Source organism: Seriola lalandi, unplaced genomic scaffold, assembly GCF_002814215.2.
Source record: "Seriola lalandi dorsalis isolate HSWRI2012SDOR001 ecotype SW California unplaced genomic scaffold, Sedor1 jcf7180002054676, whole genome shotgun sequence".
Lineage (NCBI taxonomy): Eukaryota > Metazoa > Chordata > Actinopteri > Carangiformes > Carangidae > Seriola > Seriola lalandi.
This window is the reverse complement of record NW_019525229.1, coordinates 436,566-462,018: the sequence shown is the minus strand read 5'-3', so window position 1 is coordinate 462,018 and position 25,453 is coordinate 436,566. Positions and strand designations below refer to the sequence as shown.

At 39.9% G+C, this 25,453-nt stretch overlaps 1 protein-coding gene across 11 annotated transcripts in view; it reads right to left on the bottom strand.

Annotated features, from left to right (window-relative positions):
- mark2b (MAP/microtubule affinity-regulating kinase 2b) overlaps window positions 1-22,239 on the bottom strand; it is a 53,251-nt gene extending 31,012 nt beyond the window's left edge. For 6 of the 11 annotated variants that reach the window (XM_087178082.1, XM_087178084.1, XM_087178088.1 and 3 more), the window contains exons 1-4: window positions 20,928-22,239; window positions 3,683-3,847; window positions 2,027-2,080; window positions 237-285 (exon numbers count right to left, since the gene is read on the bottom strand). In XM_087178082.1, coding sequence (XP_087034208.1) covers window positions 237-285; window positions 2,027-2,080; window positions 3,683-3,847; window positions 20,928-20,978 — 319 coding nt within the window. In that variant the 5' untranslated portion in view covers window positions 20,979-22,239. The remainder of the gene's footprint in view (window positions 1-236; window positions 286-2,026; window positions 2,081-3,682; window positions 3,848-20,927) is intronic. The other 5 variants (XM_087178086.1, XM_087178089.1, XM_023421776.2 and 2 more) reach the window with 2 other exon arrangements.
- Window positions 22,240-25,453: the final 3,214 nt, after the last annotated feature.

Below are 25,453 nucleotides of genomic sequence, written 5' to 3'. Positions count from 1 at the left end.
GGGGGGGGAGTAAAGAGATGGGGCAAAAGACAGATAAATTGAGAGAGGAAAGGGAGGAGCAGTGGAAATACAAGAGTTGAGCAAGAAAAGGGCAGAAAGAGTGAAAGCAAAAATAAAGAGATAAAAGCAGAAGGATTGTTATCATTTGGCTTGAATATATAACCTTGAAAGACCATATACGCCCTGTTCTCAGTGAGTGACGACAGAGTGGAAACTCACGTTTCATTGTGACTCACCTATGTTGGGGTGATTCAACATCTTCATGATCCTCACCTCCCGGAAGAGCTGCGAGAAACAAGCCACACAGAGTGCTGTGTCAAATACACCGACTGATGTGGGGTGGTGTTGTGAATTACATTTATACTCTACATGTATACTCGCAATGTTTGGTGAACAGGACAGAACATTTATTTTGAAATAGAAAAAAAACTTCACTTCAGTATTGCAATGTCCTATTTGTGTCATTGCAAGGGAAAAATGACACTGAAAACACAAACATTCACTTCCTGTTTATGAACATGTGGGTCGAATAACTTGAAGGAAAGCAAAAACAAACAGCTTTGTTAGTGTGTTAGTGATGACATAACGCTAGATATTCAGGCAATACAGGTTTAAATCCAAGGTCTGTCACAATTTAGGATCTCAGAGTTAAACAAACATAGAAAGTTGGCTTTGCCTTCAGCTGCTTGTAAACTCTGAAAAGACAACTCAAAGTACTGCGTACAAACCAAAGTCTACCTCAATGCCATCCGGTCTATTCCTGTGTTAAAGGCATGAGGAGGCGTTTTTCACTCATTATGAATTTATTTCCTCTGAGTCAGCAGATAAGGTCAAATTGTGCTTACTGGATGATTTCGGGACTACAGACAGACAGAAACCTGTGAGCCTGTAGCTATTAACGTGACAAACAATCCAAAAGGCAACACTGCAATATTCACTCTGTTACAAGTATTAGCTCCATTCAAAAACATCTGGTGTCTTTGAAGGTAATGCAATCCACTTTTTCAAACATAACTTCAACAACGTAAATTTGGCAAGTATAGCATTGCCTATGGTGTAGCTAAGGCATCGTTATGTACAGGCTCCTTAATACACAACTACAAGTCTGTCTTAAAAGTAATAGTAGACTGGTAATATTCTTACTTACATTTATCTATTGACCTGTATTGATTGCCTGTTTAGCTAAACTTGATATATCTAATACCTCTGTACTAAAGAGCTCCTTTGTTGTCCAAAAGCTATTAACTCATTGATCAACCACACTGCTGACATGCTCCCTCATTACCATGAACACACACACACACACACACACACACATTTTGAGCCAAAACCACATACGCCATCCTGCTGCTGTAAATACTCACTAGAGCGTGAAATGTGTGTTAATCCGCGGGAGAAAATAGTCCCCAACAACTTCCAATTCGGGTTTTAGTGCACATGGATTTGCATTTGCATGCTTCCTGATATTTGATGTAAGGGTGGGTGAGTGTTTCGAATTTACCACTGGATTTATGTGTTGGCCCTGTCAGTGTCTTAACATTTTCTCGTCATGTGCTTCTCATGTCTGACAAGTGTGTATTCTATGTCTTGTGTTTGGTGTGTGTGTGTGTTCAGTTGACAAGGACACATGGTTAGAGAGTGTGCGTGTAAGTGGACAGACCCCACCCTGCCACGATCAAAGGAAGTAATTGCAGCTTGTTTCCTGTAATTAAAACTCTCTCTAAAAACTAGACCACTTCAGAAAGAGAGAGACAGAGGGAGAGAGAGACTGGAAGAGAGTGCAAAAGAAAGAGAGAGAGAGAGAGAGAGAGAGAGAGAGAGAGAGAGAGAGAGAGAGAGAGAGAGAGAGAGGGCGAGCTAAAGAGAAAGACACGTGGGGCAGGAAGAGTGACTTCAAAATGACTTCTGAAAAAAGGGATAAGAAGGACTGAGGTTTGAATTTTTTGCCCATGTGTGTGAGTGTGTGTGACAGAGAGAAAGAGAGAGAGAGAGAGAGAGAGAAAGAAAGAAAGAGTTAGAGACCCACCTTCTGCAAACTGGAGGAGTTGAGCTGTGTCTTATCAATGATCTTTACAGCCACCTAAAAGCAAAACAAGAACGTGTTCTTTCATTACTACACTTTTATTCATTAATTGCACTTGCTGCAGTGACACATCTTGCTTACACAAACCTGCACAGCTACAGGCCTGTGAGCACAGAAAAAACACACAGTGCTATCTTTTTGGAAGCATCACACACACACAAACAGACAGAACGATACAATCTTGCAGCATTAAGTGATAAAAACACACAATCACAGCGGGCGACAGTTGCATAATAGGGCAGAATACAAAGACACACACAGAGCTGAACATGGTTATAATGAGGTCTATAGTTCATAATCCAACAGTGGACACCAACATGGGGAACAGAGAGAGATAAAAACACAGAAAGGGAAAGAGATAGAGAGATAAAAGAGAAGCTGAGGAAAGAGAAGAGAAGAAGAGAAAACAGGACATAGAGGGAGAAGGCAAAGAAACAAAGAATTATCTCTCAACAAGGACACAGGAAAAGGGAGGTCTACTACACTCTCCCCTTTCTGTCTTTCACTGTCAATTAACTCCTTTCTTCCACTCCTCTTTCTGGTAGTGCTTGTCTGTGACTCTTTCATGCCCCCTGATTCTCCCTTGTTTTCTTTGAGAGAGAGAGAGAGAGAGAGAGAGAGAGAGAGAGAGAGAGAGAGAGAGAGAGAGAGAGAGAGAAAGAGTGAGAGAGAGTGTGTGTGTGTGTGTGTGTGTGTGTGTGTGTGTGTGTGTGTGTGTGTGTGTGTGAGCCAGTCACATGGAGTGTTATCAGGGTGTCAGGCACAGGGCTGTCACACATTGACAGAGCCCGCCTACCCCTGGCTCTCAGTCACAGGCTAAGAGTTGGCTTGACTGGGCCTCAGACAGAGCCCAGCATGGGCTCACTGCAGACACAGCTTCTCTCTTAAAGGGACAGACCACCACGTTACATCACATCTGGAATTCACAGTAAGCCGGAGACATTTAGGCTTCTCTATTCAAGCTGACAATGGTGATCTAATCTCCTGCAGCAGATGTACCGTCTCCAAAGCCATACGAGCCTCAGATCAGACCAGACCTACTGTGTATCACAGCGTGAACCCTCCCCTATCCACAGAAACCAGGAAGGAAGATTAACATTTAGACATTAGCTAAACATTTATATTGTTTTTCTACCTTTTACCACCTTGGCTGGTTAAAAACATCTGAGGCTTTTCTTTCTATTCTAAGTAGGTTTTGGTGATTACAGTCACTTCCTGAAAACTGCAGTCCTCTTGTCACTTAAAAGAGACTTGCCAACAATTTCTCATGGCAGTTTGTCACTTTGTTTTAAGCAGAACAGTTAAGGCAGTTGGGTGTAAGATTTACTTCATTTTCTAGACAGGGTGAATGACTTAATGTTTCTTTATTTCTTCATCCATAAAAACGCCTTTCTTAACCTTGCTGTTTGTTATTGAAACACTGACAAGCCAACTTTTAGATAAGTAAAGAGTCAATAGTAAATCATTTTTCCAGAATGTGACTACAGTGGCTAAAAATAAAAGGCTAAAGTTCAGAAAGTCAGAGTGATTCTGTAAGTGAAACCAAAGGATAAGATTAAAGATTTCGGTCCAATCTACCACATGTGTATGCAGGCCTACCTCTTTTCCGGTGAGGACGTGTCGTGCCAGTTTGACCTTGGCGAAGTTGCCTTTGCCGATGGTTTTGAGCAACCTATAGTTACCAATGTGTGGCTGTTCATCTGATGTGGTCGTTGCGACAGAGTTCCGACATCGCGGCATGCTGGACCGGCCAGACTTGGACTCCTGGAAAGAGAATAGGCAATATATGTAAGCACAAGAGGACAAGATGACTTGAAGGAAGAAAGTGATAGAAAGGGACAGTGAAAATATGACTGATCAAAAATGAAGGAAAAAATTTTACATTCAAAAGATGTATTATTCCAGCTTTCCTGAACACTTTGTAAGCATGGGCTATATAATATAAAGAAAGATAAGGTTTTAACAAAGCATATTATGTGATGCAAGTTAAAAAACAAATTTATAATATGTATATGTGAAAGAAAACTAGGTTGGCTGATTCTGAGTGTATAGAGACAACAATGCTTTTTGAGGAGCAAACCTAATCTCATTCAAATTCTAGTTTTAACATCAAATACTGAGGCAATGAATCTTCAAAGCAGTCAGGTCAGTGCTAGCCATAACAGTGAAAAGTGACACAATATATAAAATATATCTAATACATTACAAATAGTGGAAAAGGAGCTTCATTACAAACTCCAGACACATTGTGACAAAGTTTATGCAGATTTAAAATGTACAAATAGCCAAGCTAAATTATGGACAAGAGCTGTAGTCTTCGGTATTCAGGTGGGGCATTCCATATCATAATGGGCCAAATGGCCTTCAGTTTTCATTTTGGATTGAAAATTGTGCTTCCACACACCAAGTAGGGTGTTAAAAAGTCTGCATTATAATCTGGTGGCAAGATTAAGATAGATTGGGAATAGACAGCCAACACTGATCAGGATCCCCCAGGCCTCTGGAGAGATTTACACAGCTAAATGAAATAGGTGTGAGTTGGATTCTTAAATTTGATTTTAGCAACATTAAAATTTATAGTTTTCCTTGTAGTGTTTGCTTTAACATTTTAACATCTTACTACTTAGATATGCAGACATTTCAGTAAGAGCTACTGTAAACTGTTTGATAAACCTGGTTCTCTTTTGTTCTGTCAAAGTAATGGTGCTGTGACAGTCTTGATTTCCTTTGTCACTGTTTTACTATAGGTTAATGTTTCACACTGCAGCCAGTTATGGCCCACACACAATATTACTAACCCCTGCTTTTGTGACTGGATCTCCAGCCAAGGCCACTAATGTATAAAGTTATTTTTAATAGCCTCTTTGCTTCACTTCGTCTTTTAACACACAGTAGGTCTTTCGAGTTATACACACACCCAAGAAAAGAAAACAAAACCTTGCTGTGCTGGCAAGTTTTGCATGGTTGGCAACTGCGATTGGGTTTCAACTCCAGGAAAGGGTCACAGCAATTGTGTGTGTGTGTGTGTCTATGTCCACGAGTGTGTGTGTGTATGTGTGATCTGAGCAGACAGGTGATGGGGATCAGGGTCAGAGGAGAGGACGACTGGCTCCAGGGTGACGAGACGCAAACACACACAGGCTGTGGCACAAACAGCAGTGCAAAGACACAAGAATACACACTCAGGCACACAAAAGTACACAGTCACGCACGCGGGCAGCACAAATCACACACACACCTCTCAGAGATTTGACACCAATGAGACAGAGACGGTCCAGTGAAATTCACACTGTTGGTGCGGAGCGCAGAGCTTCACACAAATCATCTCCTTCTCTTGTTCTGTCCCTCCAACACAGACTAGTCATTTTATTCACCTAATTATCTCCCCTTTGCTTGAACAAATTAGAAGCTCACTCTGTCTCACAAATTACCCACAGACCACATTTTTATCAACATCACCCTCCCATATCTTCCGTCATGGGAAACACGGAAAACCATGATTACTTCATTGTGTTTGTGTGTTTCTTGCTCCAGATGGTATGATCTAATGTCTGTATCCCAACCCGCCCCCCCCCACAACCTCATGCTGACAGTGCAGACCTGCATGAAGCGTAATAGGCCAGATTAAGCTTGAACACAAGTGGAGAACTGGGATTAAAAACAAATGACAGTTACATTAAACCCAGAGGACAAGGGAAGAGCTTTATACGGCCTTGTGTGCGGGGGAAGCAAATGATTTTTATTTTTGGATCATGTGGGAGAGGGGGAGAGGGAGACAGACAATATGTCATATGTGGATACAATTTGAGACAATGGGACCCAATCTGACCGCACAAAGCTGATTTCTAGATCAGCTGTGCTGTCCTCACAGAGGTCTGTGTGATCTAACACCCTCTGTCACTCACTCAGCTTTGCATTGAGCTCACCAGAGTACTGCTGTCCAAAATAGCACATGCAGGTCAACTTTTGCCCTCAACAAAACATTTGTCTCTCAAGGTCTTCTAGAAAGTTAAACAGCATCTTATTTGTTCTGTTTTGATGTTGTTTAAAAGGAGATGATAAATTGTTGAGTAACCTGGTTTCTAGTGAGCATGCAACATGCTGACTGACTGGAAGAGCTGGCAATGAAAACACTAACTAAAAAAACTGTGTACATGACAGCATGAAAAAAAATAGGGCCAAGTATGTGGAATACAATATAAACATCATGACATACATATGCTGCACAACATGAACATCCACTTTACTATTTTGATGCATGCGCAGTCAGTGTGGTTACTATGTGGACATTTCGCACAGTCTTTAATTTCGTGCTGTGCAAGGGTCTCGTGGATTTGGGTAGATGACAAAATTTACATCACACGGAGCCTCACAGACACGGAAAATATGAATTGGACTTAAAACAACACTGATGTTAAGTTTTTAAAATGTAAAAAATTCTGTGATTTGGGAAGCTGCCAATATTGGCAAGCGAAGATCAGTCGGCAATGCCGGGGGACTGATCTAAGACAGACAGATCTCAGATTTGAGATGTGTACATGTCCTTTGAATCAGAGAGATAAACTGACAATGTTCGAAGACCAAAAACTATTAGGGCTGGGTTGTGAAATATCGATTTTCAAAAAAACGAGAGAGACAAAAACATGGCAGACAAGGCTCCATTGAAAGCAGTGTTAAGTCTAAAAGCAGATGTATAGCATTTCGGACTTAAAACTATGAATGCAGCAAAGAGATGGACAAAAGCAAAGCAATCTGAAAGATGTGCAAGAAGAAGCAAATAGAAGAAGAAGCCGTGTGTACCTGTTGGTAACACTGTAGCCAGAGCACTGGGATACATTAGCAACGCACATTACTTATCTACCTGTTATTTCTCAAGAAGTGTGTCTAAACTGTTGGTCATTTTAATTAAAAGTGCATTCCTGTAACTGCTTTGTAAACATTAATACTTTTAATAATGCACCAGGTTAGAGATACAATTTACAGCATTAGGTCTCGGACAATCTCATTCAAATCTAAGCAAAATTGGTATTGTAACTGAAATATCTCCAATTTAATCAATATTGAATCAAATCAAAAACTGCATTGAATCGGGCGATTATTGGCAATACCCAGCCCTAACAACTATACAAATCACTACCGTCAGACCAAACCAGTGTAATGAATGGACTAACCAAAAACCAACTGGGGCTTTCCACAACAGCATACAACAGCAAACAAAATAAAAACTAATCACAACAGAAAAATACAAAAAATACAAAAAATAACATGAAAACATAAGAGGGGGATTTTTTTTTTACTGTACACCCATAACTAAAACACAAAGTGCAACAAAACACCAGAGTTATAGCTTTAAGGACGTGGTATTCCATAGGTGACGCTGCTGAGCTATTTGCAATAGATATTCAAAAATTAACAAGTCATTACAGTAACAAAGCAGATGCTGGCTTCCTGGAAAGTTTCTAATTATGACTGCTTCAATAAAGTGTTAAATATTAACAGGAATGTCAACATTTATGTGCTATCCAAGATGGCGGCATGAGACATTCACACTGATAAATGTCTGGGAGGTAACTTTTAGACAGTTTGCCATTTCTCTCTAAAAAGCAAGTATGCATTGTATTTCAGAATTTAATATAGCATGAGTTTGGATTGAGTTTACTTTGAGGGAGCAAGACTCCTCCATTAACCTGTTTTAGCTTTGATGAGTGTTGTCCAATATTTACAGTACAATCATCTAGATTTTCTCCGGAGTTTTAATTTCTTGAGTTTTGTAAATCTAATTTAGACATTCCAGTTGTTCCAGAGAGGGTGGAAGCAAAATTTAACCAGCCAACCAAGGCTGTATAACACAACCTTGGTATAACTATACGACGACTGACATAAAGGTCAGTGGACAGAGTTAAGCTTTTCATTCTTTGGTTAATTACTGCTTTAATGGATCCACCCAGGAGTCAGTAGGCCCAACTTTTCAATAATGTCAGTAGACTACTTAAGTAGTAGTCTACTGACATTATTTTGGAAACATTGCACAAAGCAGCAAGTTAAAATTCAAGCGTGTCTCCTCTGAGTTCTTTGACTCGTCCACGGTCCTCATCTCTTCAGTCTTCCTTCTCTCCTATCCTCTTTCATGTCTGACTATTTTTGTCTCCTGATTCTTCCTTCATTTTTGGGCAGCTGCAGGCTAAGCAGAACCCCCTCCCCCCCGCCACACACACATAGATATAAACACACATACACATACCCACCTCTCCCCTCAGTTATAATTATAGACGTGTTGGAGGACAATAAGTGACATCATTGTTTTGTTTTTACATTACTCTGATGCTACGTGTGACTCATGAATGCTAACTTGGAAATGCTAGAATTCGCAGTTTACCAAAAACTTTACTAAGGTAGCTTTCTGTTGTGCTCCTAAAGAAATCAAACCGGACATATTCACAACAGCTGGAGGACTGCACCTGAATACTGAGTTGAATATACACTCTGAAACTCTGGGTTGGTTAATGACATTCACACCTGATGAAGGGACAAAGACACATGATTGTAATCAATCACATGACATTGTTGACCATGTAAGGTGACCCAGTTGAGGGCAGTAAGCAAGACCAAGCAAAAAAGGGCCACCCTGTATACCCTACTGTGTAGAAATCAAAGCAAAATTATAATATCTATGTAAAAACACTATTATTCTAAAACATACGACAGTCCTAGCGTTTCATTTAATGATTGTTTAAATACATTTTCAACTTGGCAGCCGTCTAAATTACATTTTTGCCACCAAGCTATTTACGATTTCTAGGCCCAATTTGTGGCCACTTTTCGACAACAACCATAATTCACAAAGTGCAAAAGAGCAAAGCGCAATTTTCTCTGAACCCGAGTTCATCGGCTACCGTGTGTCAAGCCTGTTGCATGGGGGCAGACCTTTTTTGTCCTTTGCCTACCGTGTGGAGAGACCATTAGTATAGTGTTTATATCCGGCCCAACAATTCAGACCCCCTCCCAACACACACACACACACACACACACACACACACACACACACACACACACACACACACACACACAGAGAGAAAACTTACTGACAAGATGTTTGCAGCTGAGAGCCATTTACTGCCACACTGCCAACACAAGCATGTGCACATGACCAAAACACACAAAGCAGTCATGTTAATCCAAGGCAGTGCTGGTTGTGTTTTGACTCAGGCCTCATTATCACTGACCTTTACTAATCTGAGTTCTAGGAGGAAGCCACTCCGATACAACCAGATGGAATTTTACACAGTACGGTTCACAAAGTAACCCTAAAGAAGGGTCGCACACGAAGTGAGTGCTACACAATACTATCAAGAGACAGCTGAACCCTAACGCGAAATAGGCAAACATAGGCAAAAACGTCACCAACAGCACAGAGGCAAAGTGCGGGTAATAAAAGGAGAGGTGAGCTTAAAAACACACTGTTTGGAAATCAACTACAATTCTTCCAGAGTTTTATTCTGCTTGTTTTACCCGCTAAACACATTAGCTGACCTTACAATACCTTATTCTGCAGTCTGTTAAAAAAATCACATTTGTCTATCATTTTTACTGTTGCTGGGCCTTATCAGAAAAGCTGAGCCAATTGTTTTTAGTGGGGAACACAGAGGAAAAGAGAGTGACCCAAAAAATAAATCAGTGTTGTGTAAAATATGTCAAACCAGTTTGTATGTGCTTTTAAAATATGGGGTATAATCACTCAAACCCATTATTACTCCATCTATACAAAATAAAAATGTGACGACTTTTCTGCCAACCAACAAACTGGTAGCTATTATTATAAGCTGATTTTGCGTATCGCTTTTTTAAAATACCACATCACAACCTGCTGTTAACATTTAAATGTAATCACACTGTTCCCGCTCATTTGAAATAATTAACCACAAATTAACTACTCTGTCCCTTCCTGTCCAAGGACAACTTGAGTTTGTAAGTGTAGACTCAGAGGAAGGGCTCAACAGAACATTAGAAAGAGCAGATACTGACTAGAGATCGACCGATATGGTTTTTTCAGGGCCGATACCGATACCGATTATTAATAGTCAAGGAGGCCGATAACCGATATTTGGAGCCGATATTTATTTGCAATAAAAGGGAAAATATTGGCGTGAAAATTTTGAATAATGGAAAAATTCCACTTAACTTTGTTCAAATGCCTTTAATCATATGTTTATTTAACAGCTTTTCAGATTTGCAACATGTTAAAGTTTTTTTTTTCTTAGACAATAGATATCTTTGTTTTAAAATTCTAACAAAAAATGCAGGGAGCTCCCAGGCTCAGCAGCATGTCTTATAAAGTTAAATGAAAACTTAAACAAATAAATAGCTCACTAAAGTTTTCTACAGTAAATAAAGTTTTCCAAAATTTCAATATAACTGAAATGTTAATCTTTCAATTATCTTTGTTTTAAGTTCAAACAAAAACAAAAAGTGCAAGGAGTTCCCAGGGTCAGCAGCATCTCTTATAAAGTTAACTGAAAATTTAAATAAATAAATAAATAGTTCCCTGAAGTTTGCAGTTTGAAGAATGCAGTTCATGTAGGCTTTATGATGCAGTTACATTATGTCTTAAGTCTTGAACAGCAATATCCTGCTCCTCTCTACAAGAAACTATCAAAGACAGCTTCAGGACACACTTCATCTAACAATATGTAATTTTCTGCTGCTTGGGATCTCTCAATCAACACAGAAAAAGGTAAAGTACTTGGTAGTTAAACAGCCATTATTGCCCTACAGTTTTCTCTCAGACAGATGGTACTTGCTGTCAGTTTCTGCAGCTTCTCATGTGGCTTACACAAACACAAACACACACACACTATTCACTAGCCATCCCCTCAACGTGCTTCCCTGCAATCTCTCTCTCTCTCTCTCTCTGTCTCTCTTTCTCACACACACTTCTTACTTTTATAACTATTTCAGTATCAATGTTATCAGTAACCTTGTTTCAAGGGATTAAACACTAAATAGCCTAAAGCATCTTCACTTTAATAATCAGTGTTTATCGTAGGAACAGACAGCTGCCGCCAACGTATTGGGCCCCACAGTAACGTTAGTAGTCGTGAGTTGTAGAGTTTCTCATGTGACTTCCACACAAACACACACTATTCTCTACCATAACAGACAGTCTCCCCATTGCTACAGTCTGCTGAGCATCTAGAGCCGCGGACCGATGGGTTAACGTTACGCTAAAAGCTAACCAGCCTTCCCCTCGACGGGCTTCCCTGCAATAAAACCGGACATATCGATATTATCAGCAACCTTGTTTCAAGTGATTAACAGGCACGTCTGGAGGGACTGCGAGCAGCAGAGCTGCCGCTTATGTTTATATAACGTTAATGGGCTCACAGTCATGTTACTAGTAGTTGTGAGTTGTAGAGGACTGGGATTTTTATTACAATTTCGGGAAACTCTGCTGCCTTAACTTACCTTCAAAACAAGTATTTGCTCTCCGGACCTTCTCCACCGTGTGTGTAAGGGCTGTTCATGCACCGCTTACACTGCTGATTGGCTGTTACCGTGGCTCTGCTTGTAACCAATCAGATGGTGCTGTGGGTGGGACAATGCTGGCGACAGAGTAGTGACAGCAGACAGAGAGGCGCGGCTGCATCAGAGCCAAAATAACCCAGTTTTAAATTGATCTCTTATCGGCTGTCGAATTTTAAAAAAGGCCGATGCCGATATGCGTCAATATGCTGAATATCGGCGGCGATAATCGGCCCGGCCGATAATCGGTCGATCCCTAATACTGACGCACTACACTGACTCTATGCATTTCAGACTGAAAAGTGAAGTAGTGGCTGGCAAAAGACAAGCTCAGGGGGAAAACCATATAAAACTAAATTCAATTTAACAGGTAAGAGCTGAAAACAAATTTAAGATGTTACACTCAAAGTTTTGCACACTTTCAACTGTCAACGACCATTTTACCCCATTTATTATTGCATTGCAGTGTTTTCCCCACAAGGTGTGCACGTCTTCTGTGGGGATGGAGGGGTGGTCTGGGTTGAGGGCTGCTGAATAACAAGTTAATTATTCATAAAGTTGTAATCAAGGCACATTAATAATAATTAATAATAATTATCAAAACACTGTTCGAAATAAAGATGGTCATTAATGACAATATACATCATTTAAAACTGATTATGCATATATTTCTCTACAGAAGGCTGGGTAATTTTGACATAGTTCTAACAGAATTAATTACAGCGCCAAAAACCTATGTGATTAGTCCTCCGATAATTAAGTTGCTTCAAGATAAACACCTTGTCTTTTAAGGCATATGGGATGACAGAATTGAAAAGGTTTTGACTAACCTGATGGATAAGAAACCATTTACACTGACATGTAGTCCTAATTAGAGGCCTGTATATCCAATCAACTGTAAGATCAAGATCCACATATAGTTAACATTAAAAAGATATCCATCTATCTATTAATTATATATAAAGAAGATATTTCTGATCCACTTCTACTCACTAACCAAAGCTATAGAACAAACAAGCTCAGAACAAACGGGGTCTTTATCGGATACATGACACAACCACATACAAAAGCTGCTGCATTATACTGAAATTTGTGGGTGGGAGGACACGGACACACACACACACGGACACACACACACACACACACACACACACACACACACACACACACACACACACACACACCCCTCCCGACTCTAGGTCGTGATGGCTGTGTTGCCATGGAGATTTGTCGCTTGCCGAATCCTGCCCTCTATCTCAATGTTGGTTTGTATCTCTTTCATCCTTCCTTCTCTCTTTCTCCCTCCCTCCTTCCCTCTTCCCCTTCATTCTTTCTTCCTCCCTCCTTTTCATATGTTTATGTTACTATTTATACTCTTCTTTAATGTCAACATGGGTTTCCAGAAAATAAAAATGAGACTGAGCGACTGTTGTCTTTAAACAGGAGCATGCAGCATCCTATTATTACCATACCATGGCAAATCTGAAGATGGTCCAAATTAACACAGTTGTAGCTTTTAAGTTATGTTTTAAATTGCCATATTTTGATTGCCATATAGTAACCCCTACATAAAAGTCCAAGTAAGGCTGCAACAACAGCTGCTGACTGGATCTACTTGCCAATTACAAGCAAAACCCCCAAAGGGAATAACTTTGGGAGGGCTCATGTAAAACAACCACTCTAATGAGAGGGAAATTAAAATGAGACAAGTTTAAAAGCTGGCAAATGACTGGTAGATATGCTACTGCACCTGTTTGACAGTTCTTCCTATTCAACACATAAGGGTGTACAGTTTTGCATAATATATGTTTGGCACAGGATGGCGGATACAGCAGTTTTTACATTACAGTCACAAACACGTACAACGTACAGAAAGAAATTCTGAATCTGTCTCAGTTTAGTAGTGATCCAGTTCTTTATGTAATGAAAGTAAAAATCTTAAAAGGCATGTAGTCTTATTTTGCCTTTTTCCACCATATCCAAAAAGTTAAATTTGCAGATCTTGTTTATTTCTTTAACCACCTCTGTTTATATAAGCTAAACTTCCTAAAAACAGACAGATCGAGTTTGTAATTTTCTATTATTATATATGCACTTAAGTGTCACATCTGATGATTACGCAGAGGCTCTCATTAGGTTAGTTTAAAGCTTTGAGGAACAGCAAAAATAGACATCTGTAACTCACAGTTTGTCAAAGTCTTTTGGTGACAATGCACAACATTTTTTCCATCATACCTGTGTTTCCATAATCAATGAAAAAGATGTAACCTACTATAGATGCATTTTTTAATATTTCATGTACCCAAAATGGGCTAAAATGAATCACAATCCTGTCTAACACCAACCATTACAGCTTATCTGCCACCAGTAACTATAAGATTATAACATACAACATTAGTGTTGTTGTGTGCTTCCATGCGTACTGGCTCCAGCGTCACTGCAATGCAAGACAAAAGGTAATTTGACTTTTAACTTTTAAATTAACTTAGTAAATTTTTTGCTTGCATGCTCCTTCTTCGTCTCTTCAACTCTGTAAGGCGATATCTAATATACGGCACAGCTAGCATATGCATAATAGCTATCCACCACACACACAAGTAAATTTGTGAGAGGCCCCTTACTTTAGCAAGGTGGTGTCACGCTGGGTCTCAGTTTGCTGTGAATGTAGTGTTGTGTGTGTGTTCTCTCGAACTGGATTACCCTAACTCCCTAGGTATGTGTGTGTGTGTGTGTGTGTGTGTGTGTGTGTGTGTGTGTGTGTCAAATCAATTCAAGCTCCTGTTTGCTCTGTTACTGTCACAGTTGGGACACACTGCACAGCGCTTTCTTGCATGCCGTTGTTCTGCTGCTATGCAACTCTGTGTGTGCGTGTGAGCAGTGCATATGAACCACATAAGGATGGGGTCCATTTTGGATCCGGTTCCAGACTGGTAAAATACCGGGATTCATTAATCTCCGCAGCCAATGAATTCCCTATCAAATCTTTCATTCGCAATTTTGGTTTAGTTAGTCTCTTGCCTCTTTCTGACACTACAAAAATTTTGGTGTATACAACTGTGTCATAACTCAGCACTTTGGTAAACGAACATGGCAGACTGGCTTAAATGTTCCAAAGTAAATGAAACAACTTCCGGAGGGTACTCATGATGAAGGGGGAACAACAAATCCTTTGCTTAAAACAGAGATATGCGCTACTAGTCAACAATTACACATTGCTAACTTCGCTAGTTGACACCAGAAACACTAATTGGTTAATCAGTCCCAGAGGAGCCCGAGCAAATGAAAGTGTTGAGCACATCTTAACAATAAAATAAGATTTTAGCCATTTGAAATAGTAAAAATATTTTCTGTTCATTATGAAACTGTAGCAAGACTAATTGGACTGTGTCAGAGAAGTAGGTGGTCCCTCAAAGAGACACAGGATTTGCATTTACACTGCTAAAAAAGTGTGGCCACATGTCCAAGACCAATACAGAATGTGGTCTGAGCAATCATATCTCAAATGTGTCCTCAATGCGTCTGTGTGTTTTCACGCCTGTACTTACAGCTGTCCAATTGTGATCGGCTCACCTGACACTGGTGTTAATACCAGATCTGATAATATTTTTATCAGTTTTTAAATGTACTTATTTTCATTTTCCTAGGTATCAAAACACATTAGATTCATGGAAAGAAATCCAAATATTGATAGGGGACTGACATCAGATGACTTAACAGAAAGGCCACATTACATCGAAGCAGTGAGAGAAATCCACACACCTGAATGACGTCAAGCCCCTCAAAATGCAGGTCTACAGTTAGCTGCCACACCTACCACTCAGCTCAACTGGAAAGGCCTGTTCTACCCTGCTCCCTCAGACAATCCAACACACACACACACAAAGCACTGAACTTCACTACATTGTTGGTTCAACACCTAGGTAGCACCTGCTTGTCCTGTATTTATGTGTCCACTGGAACTCCAGGTATAAATGACTAACAGAACTCATTAAATCAAAATGTAATTCCAATCCAATTAACAGCTAACTGTAAGTTTCGGTGTGATGGAAAAATGAGGGACTGCTTGTGTGTGCAAGAAAAAATGTGAATATGAAATATGATGGAGTAAATGATCATCGTAATGTGTGTGTGTGTGTGTGTGTGTGTGTGTGTGTGTGTGTGTGTGTGTGTTTGAGTCAGGTTCTCTGTTGCTAGGGCCCTGGCTAGCTTTGTCTTTCTGTTCATCTGCCTAGTGACTGGTCTAGTAAGGAGAGAAGCATAATTTATGGTTTCCTGGGCATAACAGCAACGTTTACGTTTGCATGCGTGTTTGCGCTATAGATTGCTTACAAGATGACACACTCATGGGGAGCATGAATGAAGGACAGGCAAAAAGGTGAACACCAGAATAATAAAAACACATCTTGACCAACATACCTGTGTCAATGCACTCACACATTCAGTGTCTATTCTCTTGTCTGTATTGAATTTCCAGCTCAACAGCTTGCTGGAAGATTCTCTGCGAAGCTTTCACACTCCGAAGGTGTCAGGTGAAATACATCAAACTGTGCTCAGCTACACTCACACTTTCAAAAACTGTGTTTGCTTAATCTTATATTGCTGTGTTGCTTGATGGTATTTTGAATCTGCAACCATCACCACCTCCATCCTGGTGCAGGTTATAAAGGTCAAACTAAAACAGACCAAAAACATGGTCAGACAATGACGATTTTTTTTTTTTTTTTTTTATGATTTTGACTTAATGAATAAATACATGGATATCACACCTTGCATCTCCCCAGGCCTACAATCAAATTAAACATTCTAGAAAATGAGAAAAATGGGGACATTTTTGACTAAAATCTGTAAATTTAGAGTTAATTTTTGCTAATCAAAAATCAAGGCCACCTGATAACAGCCCAGCAAAGTCTGGGGATTACTTGAATTTACAATTACACAAATTACAGGCATACTGTTGATTTCTCATGCTTCGATTTTGATGTATTGATTAATTGCTATTGGGAGCAGCAGAATAAAATGTAATGGTCCTCCAATCCCACAGGAATCCCCCAGAACTCATCCCCATCATCCCTGCTTGATAAAGTAATGTTCAAGCAGGAAAGTGCTCTGTAGGTGGAAGTAAGTTTATACTCATAGGCTGAATTAAATGACAGCAATCATTAATTCAGTTTGAAAACTTCAATAAGAAAGGGAACAATTTGGCATCCCTTCTGTTTATTATTTATTGGGGGGGGGGGGTTCCTTGCCTTTACTGAAGGACTAAGGTTGAAGGTGCCATTTAAAATACACCATGTGAATAAAGGAGATCTTTTATGCCTTCATATGGGCCATCTTGTGACTTGTGCTTAATTTCCTTGATCCTTGTTTTGTTTCCTTTTGGGTTGCAGCGTCCTGCATAAATAAACCTTTGATAAACTCAATGTAAACATTTAAGTCAAGTCCTAAATGTACTTTAGATTCTGGTTTTCCCTAAATTACTTCTACAGTGAGTAAATGTTTCACTTGGACAAATTCATGGTTTAAATCCATCACACCTCAATGTGGGGAGGATCCAGCTTGTTCAGTTAGTGAGCAACTACTCAAACAATGAAATGGAGGATGAAGTAACAATTGAAGAGGCAGACCAGTATTTCTAGCTGCATTAGTCTGTCTTTTCAGAAGACGTGGCTAAATAAATAGACATTGTAAAACAGGAAATCAGACAATCAAGTGATCATGTCTGGGGAAGTGAACAAAGAGTACAAACTGCAGCAAACATTTTAACAAAATGAGTAGCCCCATTTTGAACTAACCTGATGCAATAATCAAATATAAAAGAATTTCAGACATTAAATATATTCGGCTTTGTATTTTTAATTAACCCTCTCTTTCACCTGATAATGTACAAGTACTAGGTTTTCAGGTTGCTGTAACACTGATAAAGAGTGTCATATTCAAATAAGTTCCTCAAACTAACAGCCATTACCAAACCTTGTGGAACATGGCAACATGTCAGCTCAAAGCCACTCAACGCATCTGCCATTTCACACCGTCAGAAAGATGTCACAAGTCACTTCTCTACATTTGACAGCTCTCTTATGATATGTGCCCAGCAACTGTTGATGATGACAGGATGGTGATCTGCCTTGGTCAGTAACTCACTCCCAAACCTCCCAGACTTTTACAGCCATTTACAGCTTAGTTTGCAACTAGTGTAAAAAGGCCTTGCTTTCCAACTTTCCAAGTCAAGTAAATCATCATAAAACTAACTTGATATAAAATAATAAAATAAACAGCTCCATTCCAGTCAAGCAGTCTTTTTGTAGTAACAAGCTGAGAATGAGAGAATATCTGCTTTTGGCAAACAGCACATTCACTAATCAGATCAAAATATACACTTTCTCTGACAGGAACAGAGGCAGTCATGTCAACACTCAGTCTGTCCTCATGTCCGGTGCCATTTTGTCCTGTATCTTGAGACCCGACACCAAAGGCTTTCTATACATGGCCTTTAAAACAGACCCCGTTTGTGTGGACATATCCATTCACGACCCTTGGCCTACAAACCGAGTTAAGCACTTGTCATGACCCCAAACTTTTTTTTCTTCTACCCCTAAATCCTTCCTAGATGCTGTGGGATGAGTAAAGGCCCATTCATGACCAACAACAGTACTACAGTCTAACATCACATAGGGCTGTGTTGGTACAGGCACATTGCTAAAGGGTACACAAACAAGGCATACTATGAAGTTCAGTTTGAGGGTTATTAATCACCAAGATACTGCATTTTGGTTTATACTCTTATGAGTGTACAACTGTGACAGGTTACCACTGCAGGAGTTTATCTCTCTTCCATCTTCATGTGGCTTGTGGCACAATGCTGCACACTACACACTTCAAGGTATTCTACCAGATGTGTACAAATGCAAGTATATGATTGGCCAACACAATGTGTTGTTGAATTATGTTGCACTGTGCTGTGGCAAAATTACAGGTAGGTCTAACTTTTTTTTGATAAACTACTGTTTTTACTTGCCAAGGCACTCTGCAGAGGCCAACACAGTGGTTTCATTGAATTGAAGTCTGCTTATATCGAAGGTTAGTACTGTATGTTTGTATAAGCTTGTGTTATACCAATATGTCCTGTGTGTGCGCACATGTGGGGAAGATAGTCAGACTTACATAATCAACAGTATTGTTTCTGACCTCTGTTCCAGGTAAAGGTGTAGCCTTAAGAATATACATGTGTCACTTTGTTTGTGTGGATTTATTTGCCCACACCCACCTACCTACGTACCAGTCTACCTGATAATTTGCTTTCCTGTACACTCTAATGGAAGCATTGATCCACGGTGTGAGACTAACCATCACACACACACGCACTGACACGTGCAATGAGATCATGGTATAAACAGACAACTTCCGTCAGCATTTTATTTTGTACAAGGAGCAATAGCAGACTAAATCTTTTAACCTTTGAGTCTCCAACACCAAGAGGTTTTCCTATTGGCTGGTGAGAGCAGATCTGCAGTCGGCTTGGCTTTCCAGCTGCTGTTTACACACCTGGGTTAGGATTTCAGTGTTTCAGGTACAAAACAGTTTTGGTTTTGACAAAGTGGTGCAGCTCTTGTGACAGGTTGAAAAAAAAACAAACAAAAAAAAGACTCCCCACTTAACTTTTATTATTTTATATTTCTTTAATAGCCTCTTTAAAACTAATGTTAACTAATTTTTCATAAAGGTTTTAGCCAAATGCTTTTCATGTGTTTAAAATTGCTCTATTTATGATGCTACAGTCATCAAAGCTACTGACCAACTGCTAAAACAATGTATCACCACAGCTACATTAATATACCTATAAACACTCAAGCAACACAAATATAGCAATGGGTTAAGCTCCACACACGCACTGAGAGCATGTACTGGTTGCACTGTCAAGATGTAGCCGTATAACTTTTTCCATTCAATGGTATAGGAGATTTTTCATTAAGGAGACATACCACATGATGCTTGTCAACAGCTGCCCAAGTAATGCAAGTCATGGTCTGTATAGGAAACTATACACTATATACTACAAATAAAACTGTCTACAGAATTAAGACAGATACTGTAGTCTTGGAAGCAGGGGCTTTGTCCCAGCTTTCTGATAATGATTTACAATGCACAGCCAAGGGGTTTCTTTGGCTTTCAAACTTTTAAGCATGCTGCAAAAGCATTTCTGTATTCAACTGAATGGAAACATGAAACTCTGAATCTGCTTGTTTCTAAACATTCTTTGCAATTTTGACACATGTATTGATGAATCAGTATTTATAGTTTGATTAGGAGGCCTCTGGTCTCTGGATATCATTAGTTTTAGGGCTAATAAAGATGTGTGTTTATATGTGCCTTCAATGCCCGCTGAACCCAGAAATGACAGCTCCAAGTGAACATCTGTGAGAACATTTTAACAACACATCTGAATTTAAGTCTACATCAGTTCTAGGAGTGCTCTAAACCTCTTTGTGCACAATTTATTTATTACTCACTGAACAATAAGTTGTGTTGCTTAAACCAAAAACTGAGAAAGTCCATTTTCTATGATCACACAGCCACCAGAGCTTCTTCATAACAAACACGAAGCAATAAGTTGCTTTGTGGTATTGTGATGGTTCCCATGTTAAGACTGTTCAGCACAAAAACAACGCTTTCTCTTACAAGAGACCATCACTGCAGATTTTAAGACCACACTTCTACTATAGAAGTTGCAAATCAATATGATAATTTAAAAACCAATTCACACAAAGTATCGAGTTGCCAACAAAAGTCAACCGTGTTTTCTCTTAGAAAAAGAAAAATTCTCAAACACCACTACATTGTATTTTTTACAAAGGATTATCCATATTACCTATGCCCAAAGGTACTTAAAGAACACATCACACTTTTGTACTGTAGTGAGATAATGATGCATCAGACTAATATGTGTCTGCTGGGCTTCTGTATTGTCATCTATATATAATCAATGTGGAACTGGCTGACAGGGTTGTCTCTATTGCATCAGGTCACAATGAAGAAAAGTCAAGCAGGAGGACATGCCCCAACACACAGACTAAACAGAAACCTAAATGTGTTCTCCTTGTCTGTAAGGAGTGGGAAATCCAGTGTGAGTGCGTAGGCAAGCTGGTGAATCACTGCTGTGTGGCAAAGACAACAGAGACAGAGAAAAAGCAAAGAGACATCCAGAGACTGTGGAAGGCCAAACAAGGCCTCTATCTAAGGCAGATGAGAATGTAATACCAAAGTACATTTATAGGCAAATATCAACAATAACATTATTTGAGAGAGGTATCTTAGAAGTACATCTTACCTGTCCAGTCGAATTCTCAATGACTTGCACCAATGGGGTCCTTGTTGACATTTTTGAAAGACTTGGGGTTGCCAAAAAGGGGAACGGAGCAGTGAAACAAGAACGATTCTTCAGTGTCTATTGTGCATTTAAAACATGGGCAGTTGGTGGCAGAGGGAAATTTCCAACAGACATCCAGTGCTAGCCAGCTAGCAGTACGACAAATAGCCCGTGAATCAACAAGTTGAATCCCACATCAGCGGCTAGCCGAGTTAGCCAGCTAGCTAGAAACTAGCTAGCACCAACCGCACGTCCCATGTTTGTCAACAAGCAGCAAAACAGGAAAAAGCAAATGTCTTCTTCAGCTTCGGTCGCGGTGTGAAAACATCCAGTTCCCAATTAGCATTTATCAGCGTCGATGGTGGCCAGCGAGCAACAACCTGATGCTGTGACGTTTTGGCCAGCTAGCTACTTGGGCTAGCTAGAAGAAAAGTTGGGCAATGGTTGTACTGAACGAGACAAGGTTCAATTAAGTGGCTAACATGCTAACCTGTAAGGTTGCTAACTAACGTCTGAGGAAGCCCCGACTGTCGCCGAAATCTACAACAAATGTACATCCAGCGTCGTTTTCATAACGCAGTTGCGTCGTCTGTCTTTCTCTTTTTGTGTCTGAGACGTTTCCTTTCAGCTTTGAAACCAGGTCCGGGGTCTACAAACTTTCAGGCCAAAGTTATTCCCGGCGAGGTCTCGACCTTCCCAACTCACGCAAAACAATTCAAAATGTTCCCAGCGAGACATCCACGGCAGAGTATCCGAAAGAATAAAAGCAACCATGTAAAATGGTCACATGGCAGGTGAGAAACACGAATTAATTTGTTGCGCTGGCTCACTGGCTGGCCGATATTAGCCCATGTAGCTAGCTAATTCAGGGTTTCTTCGGAAGCAGAGCTAGCTAGTTAGCTTATCTTCCAGCGGCCGCAGCGGCGGTGACTGCCACAGAGCAACCCACAAAACTCAAAATCCACGGAAATCACCGGCGCTCTTCCTTCTGTTGCGTGATTGGAATAAGGTCGTTCACCACTGCTGCACTGCAGTGAGGCGATATACCAGTTCGTCCTGTCGGTACACCGACTGCTATTATTCCTGTGACCAGCCGACTGAAGGAAGAATCATCAAGTTGTAAAATCCATTATCGGTATACTGGGGTTTTCTTGTTCGGAGGTGCGTGCCACGGGCGACAGGGGGAGAGGCGAGGAGAGGAGCTGCGCCCGAATGCAGTCTATGCGCACGATCCTGCCCTGATACCGGAACAAGCTCGCGGCAACATGGCTGCTTGCACCACGACTGAAGGAGGAGGATTGGAGAGGGAGGGGGTTCGTTCAGTGTTCGGCTCTACTCGAGTTTTTTCCCGAGCCTTTACTGTTGACCGCGATTCTTCCAGGTTGGTAAATGGCAGGTGCAGTGTCGCCAGGGAAAACTCCTGCATTTCATAGTCCTGCACAGTATCTGCATAATTTCTACAGAATTCATTCACAACTAAGAGACACTCCTGAGGGACTTTTTTGTAAAGTATACACTAGCTTACTAAAGATAAGCCCCCAGGAACTCAAAACCTCTAAATTCACTTGTTTGACAACAATGAAAAACCTGTAGTAAATTTGACATACTGATGTCACATGTAAATAACCAAAAAGCAACAATACTTGTGTAGCATTGCTGTTGCTGGTGGGGTGAGAAATGGTGATGATTCAAGGCGCCAGCAGCTGGAGAGTGCCCACATCTCAGGGGACACAAGAACTATATTCTTAAGGTTATGCTAGGATCTCGAACAACACCCCTGCAAAACAGTGTATCTCTGTTGAGAACTGTTTCATTTACAAACATGCACAAACACACGTCTTCTTTTTCCTCTCTCTGTATCTCTCTGGAAACTCCTGTTCTGCAGGTGATGTTCACGTGACAGCCTGTCTACAGGAGTTGCCAGATATTTTTACAATGGAGTCACATCCCTGTTTCCTTTCATCTGTCACATACTGAGTTTTTCCTTCAAAGCCCAGAGAATCAAGTCCTTTTCACACCATGTTTGTAGCAACCTAAATCATGACACAGGAAAAAAAGAGAAACAACCAACTGCATTGTTCTTTAGATCCATTCATTAAGCCACGGTGTTACACCACAGTACAAAATGTATGGAGAATACACTGTTGGCCAACAGAGCATTGGCTCACTATTTTTGACTGTAAAATAGTGATTATGTTATCAAGTGTTACACAAATTCAGTTTTCAATTTATATGAATTACTTAACTTTACAGTGTATTTGATGAAACTTTATTTAAACATGAAATAAAACACAAAAATTGACATTTTCACTCCAGAAACACATGTAACACCCATAATACAACTCAACATATACATATTTTTGTACACATAACTGAGGGGTCATTCCAGTTCATAGGGTAGTTTAATCATTACATCATCATTTTCTCCTTCTTTTGTTAACTACAGAGAATTTCGGAGGAAATAATATAATTTTTATCTCAACAACATGTTTTATATACTTTAACTGAGGCTATAGTCAATTATAAATAAATATAATAAAAATAAAGTGTCCTTTGTAAATATGTACCCATGCTATCCATAAGTGTGACTGTAAGGTGCTGACAGCTTGCATAGAAATTTTGAAGTTACTTAGCAACAGCTATGGACTGACAAAGATAATATGGCTGCTGTTGGAAGTGGTGGTGTCTGAACTCTGTCAGTCAGGAGGCCTGCAGAGACTAGTCACAATACCAAATATTCACCATTTACACAATGCGAGGATGTTATGGAGAAAATAAAAAAGAAATCAGGAAATGAAGGGGTATGAGAGGCTCGTTAGCAAGGACTGGGAGAGAATCCAACTGGCAGGATTTCCCGATGAATCAAGGGGAAAATCACACCCTGATGATGGAAGGAGTGCACTCAAGGGTCCACACACGGTTACAGGAGACAAACACCTCTGTTTTCAGTGCATAACAGTGTGTTCACCATCATTACTAATCTAGTTACTGTACCAGAGAGAAGCACCAGGCCTTTCTTGTGCCTTACCTATCACTATATACCTAAACCAATCCAAATGCACTTTTTCAGTGTGTTGGAACACATCCAGTTTGATGGGGGGATAACAGGAGAGTGGATGTCACCCACACTGTGAAGGAAAAAACGAATGAAATACCACAAGAAGTCATGTTGTGTCATGATTGATAAGTCATGATTGATACAATCATGATCACAAAATCGTGATTATGTGAACTCACTGACTACATTTTTCAAGATTTGCTATGAGCTGTTTGAGTGAGTGTGGTTTGTTGCTGGGGCAAAACGTGCTGAAGTGTCGCCATCTGCAGCATGCAGAATATATTACAGTATCTATCATGTGTAACAGACTAGTTCCTCCTGTGAGTTCCATAAATATTTGGATGGATTTTTTTTTGGCTGCCATACTCCTATTTTGCTTTGGTGAAGAAATGACACACTGAGTAGGAGGTTGAACTGCAAACTGTTAATTGCAGCTGATTTGAGGGTATTTTCAGTTTCACTGGATGAACATTAAAAAAACATACCAGCCTTTTTATCTCCACTCTCCTATTTAAGGCTGCCAAATGTATCTGGCCAGATTGAGACTGCAATAACTGTTGTTTTTAATATGTAGCCAATGATTTCCTCTGTAGAGTCTGGCATCCTGCACACATCACCACACCTTATGTCCTGGTTTTTGCATTTCAGTTCATCTCCACATGACTCCACGTCTAACTCTGTGGCCGTGTGCAGAGCTTGATTACTGTGACATCCAATGAATTAATGAATTAAGACAGCATCCTAATCTTCTGTGATATTGTCACACATATGATTTAAGTGCACTGGAACATGAACCACCCAGCTGTTGCCACTGACTTCACGTTCAGTGAGCCAGGTATTGAACAAAGTCTGAAAGTAATCAAAACAAGTCTAAGTAATTATTCACATTCTGTGAAGCAGAAATGAGCCCAAAATACTTTTTATCCAGATTTTCCCACAAAAAATGTGATTTGGTGACATAGCTTAAGAATCTGATAATAAAGGCATCTTGTTCATGAATTCACAAATGTTATTTTGTGTATAAAGATAGGGACTTTCTGGGCAATCCACAAAGAGTTTTGACTTTATTGCCTTCATCTTACTTTCTACATTGTCAGTTTTCTTACTTTATTTATTCATCAATAAAAGTAACTAAAGTTGAATTCATCTTTGGAGATTAACCTACTGGAATTGTAAGTATTTGTAGATATACTCGGGAAGGGGAAATTAACAAAATGTAACTTAATATCCCAATAATGATTTATATCATTTTCTGCAAAATGAATTGAGAAATTGTTAATGGATAAAAAACATTAGGAAGATGTGTTTTTACAGTCTGATCTACTGGCAACTAAGCAGCTTTGCTGCATTAACTGGGGGGTAATGGAAGTGCCCTTTCACTTCCTCCATCCAGAATGTGCAGGTCGACTGCAAAGCAGCTCAGCTGATT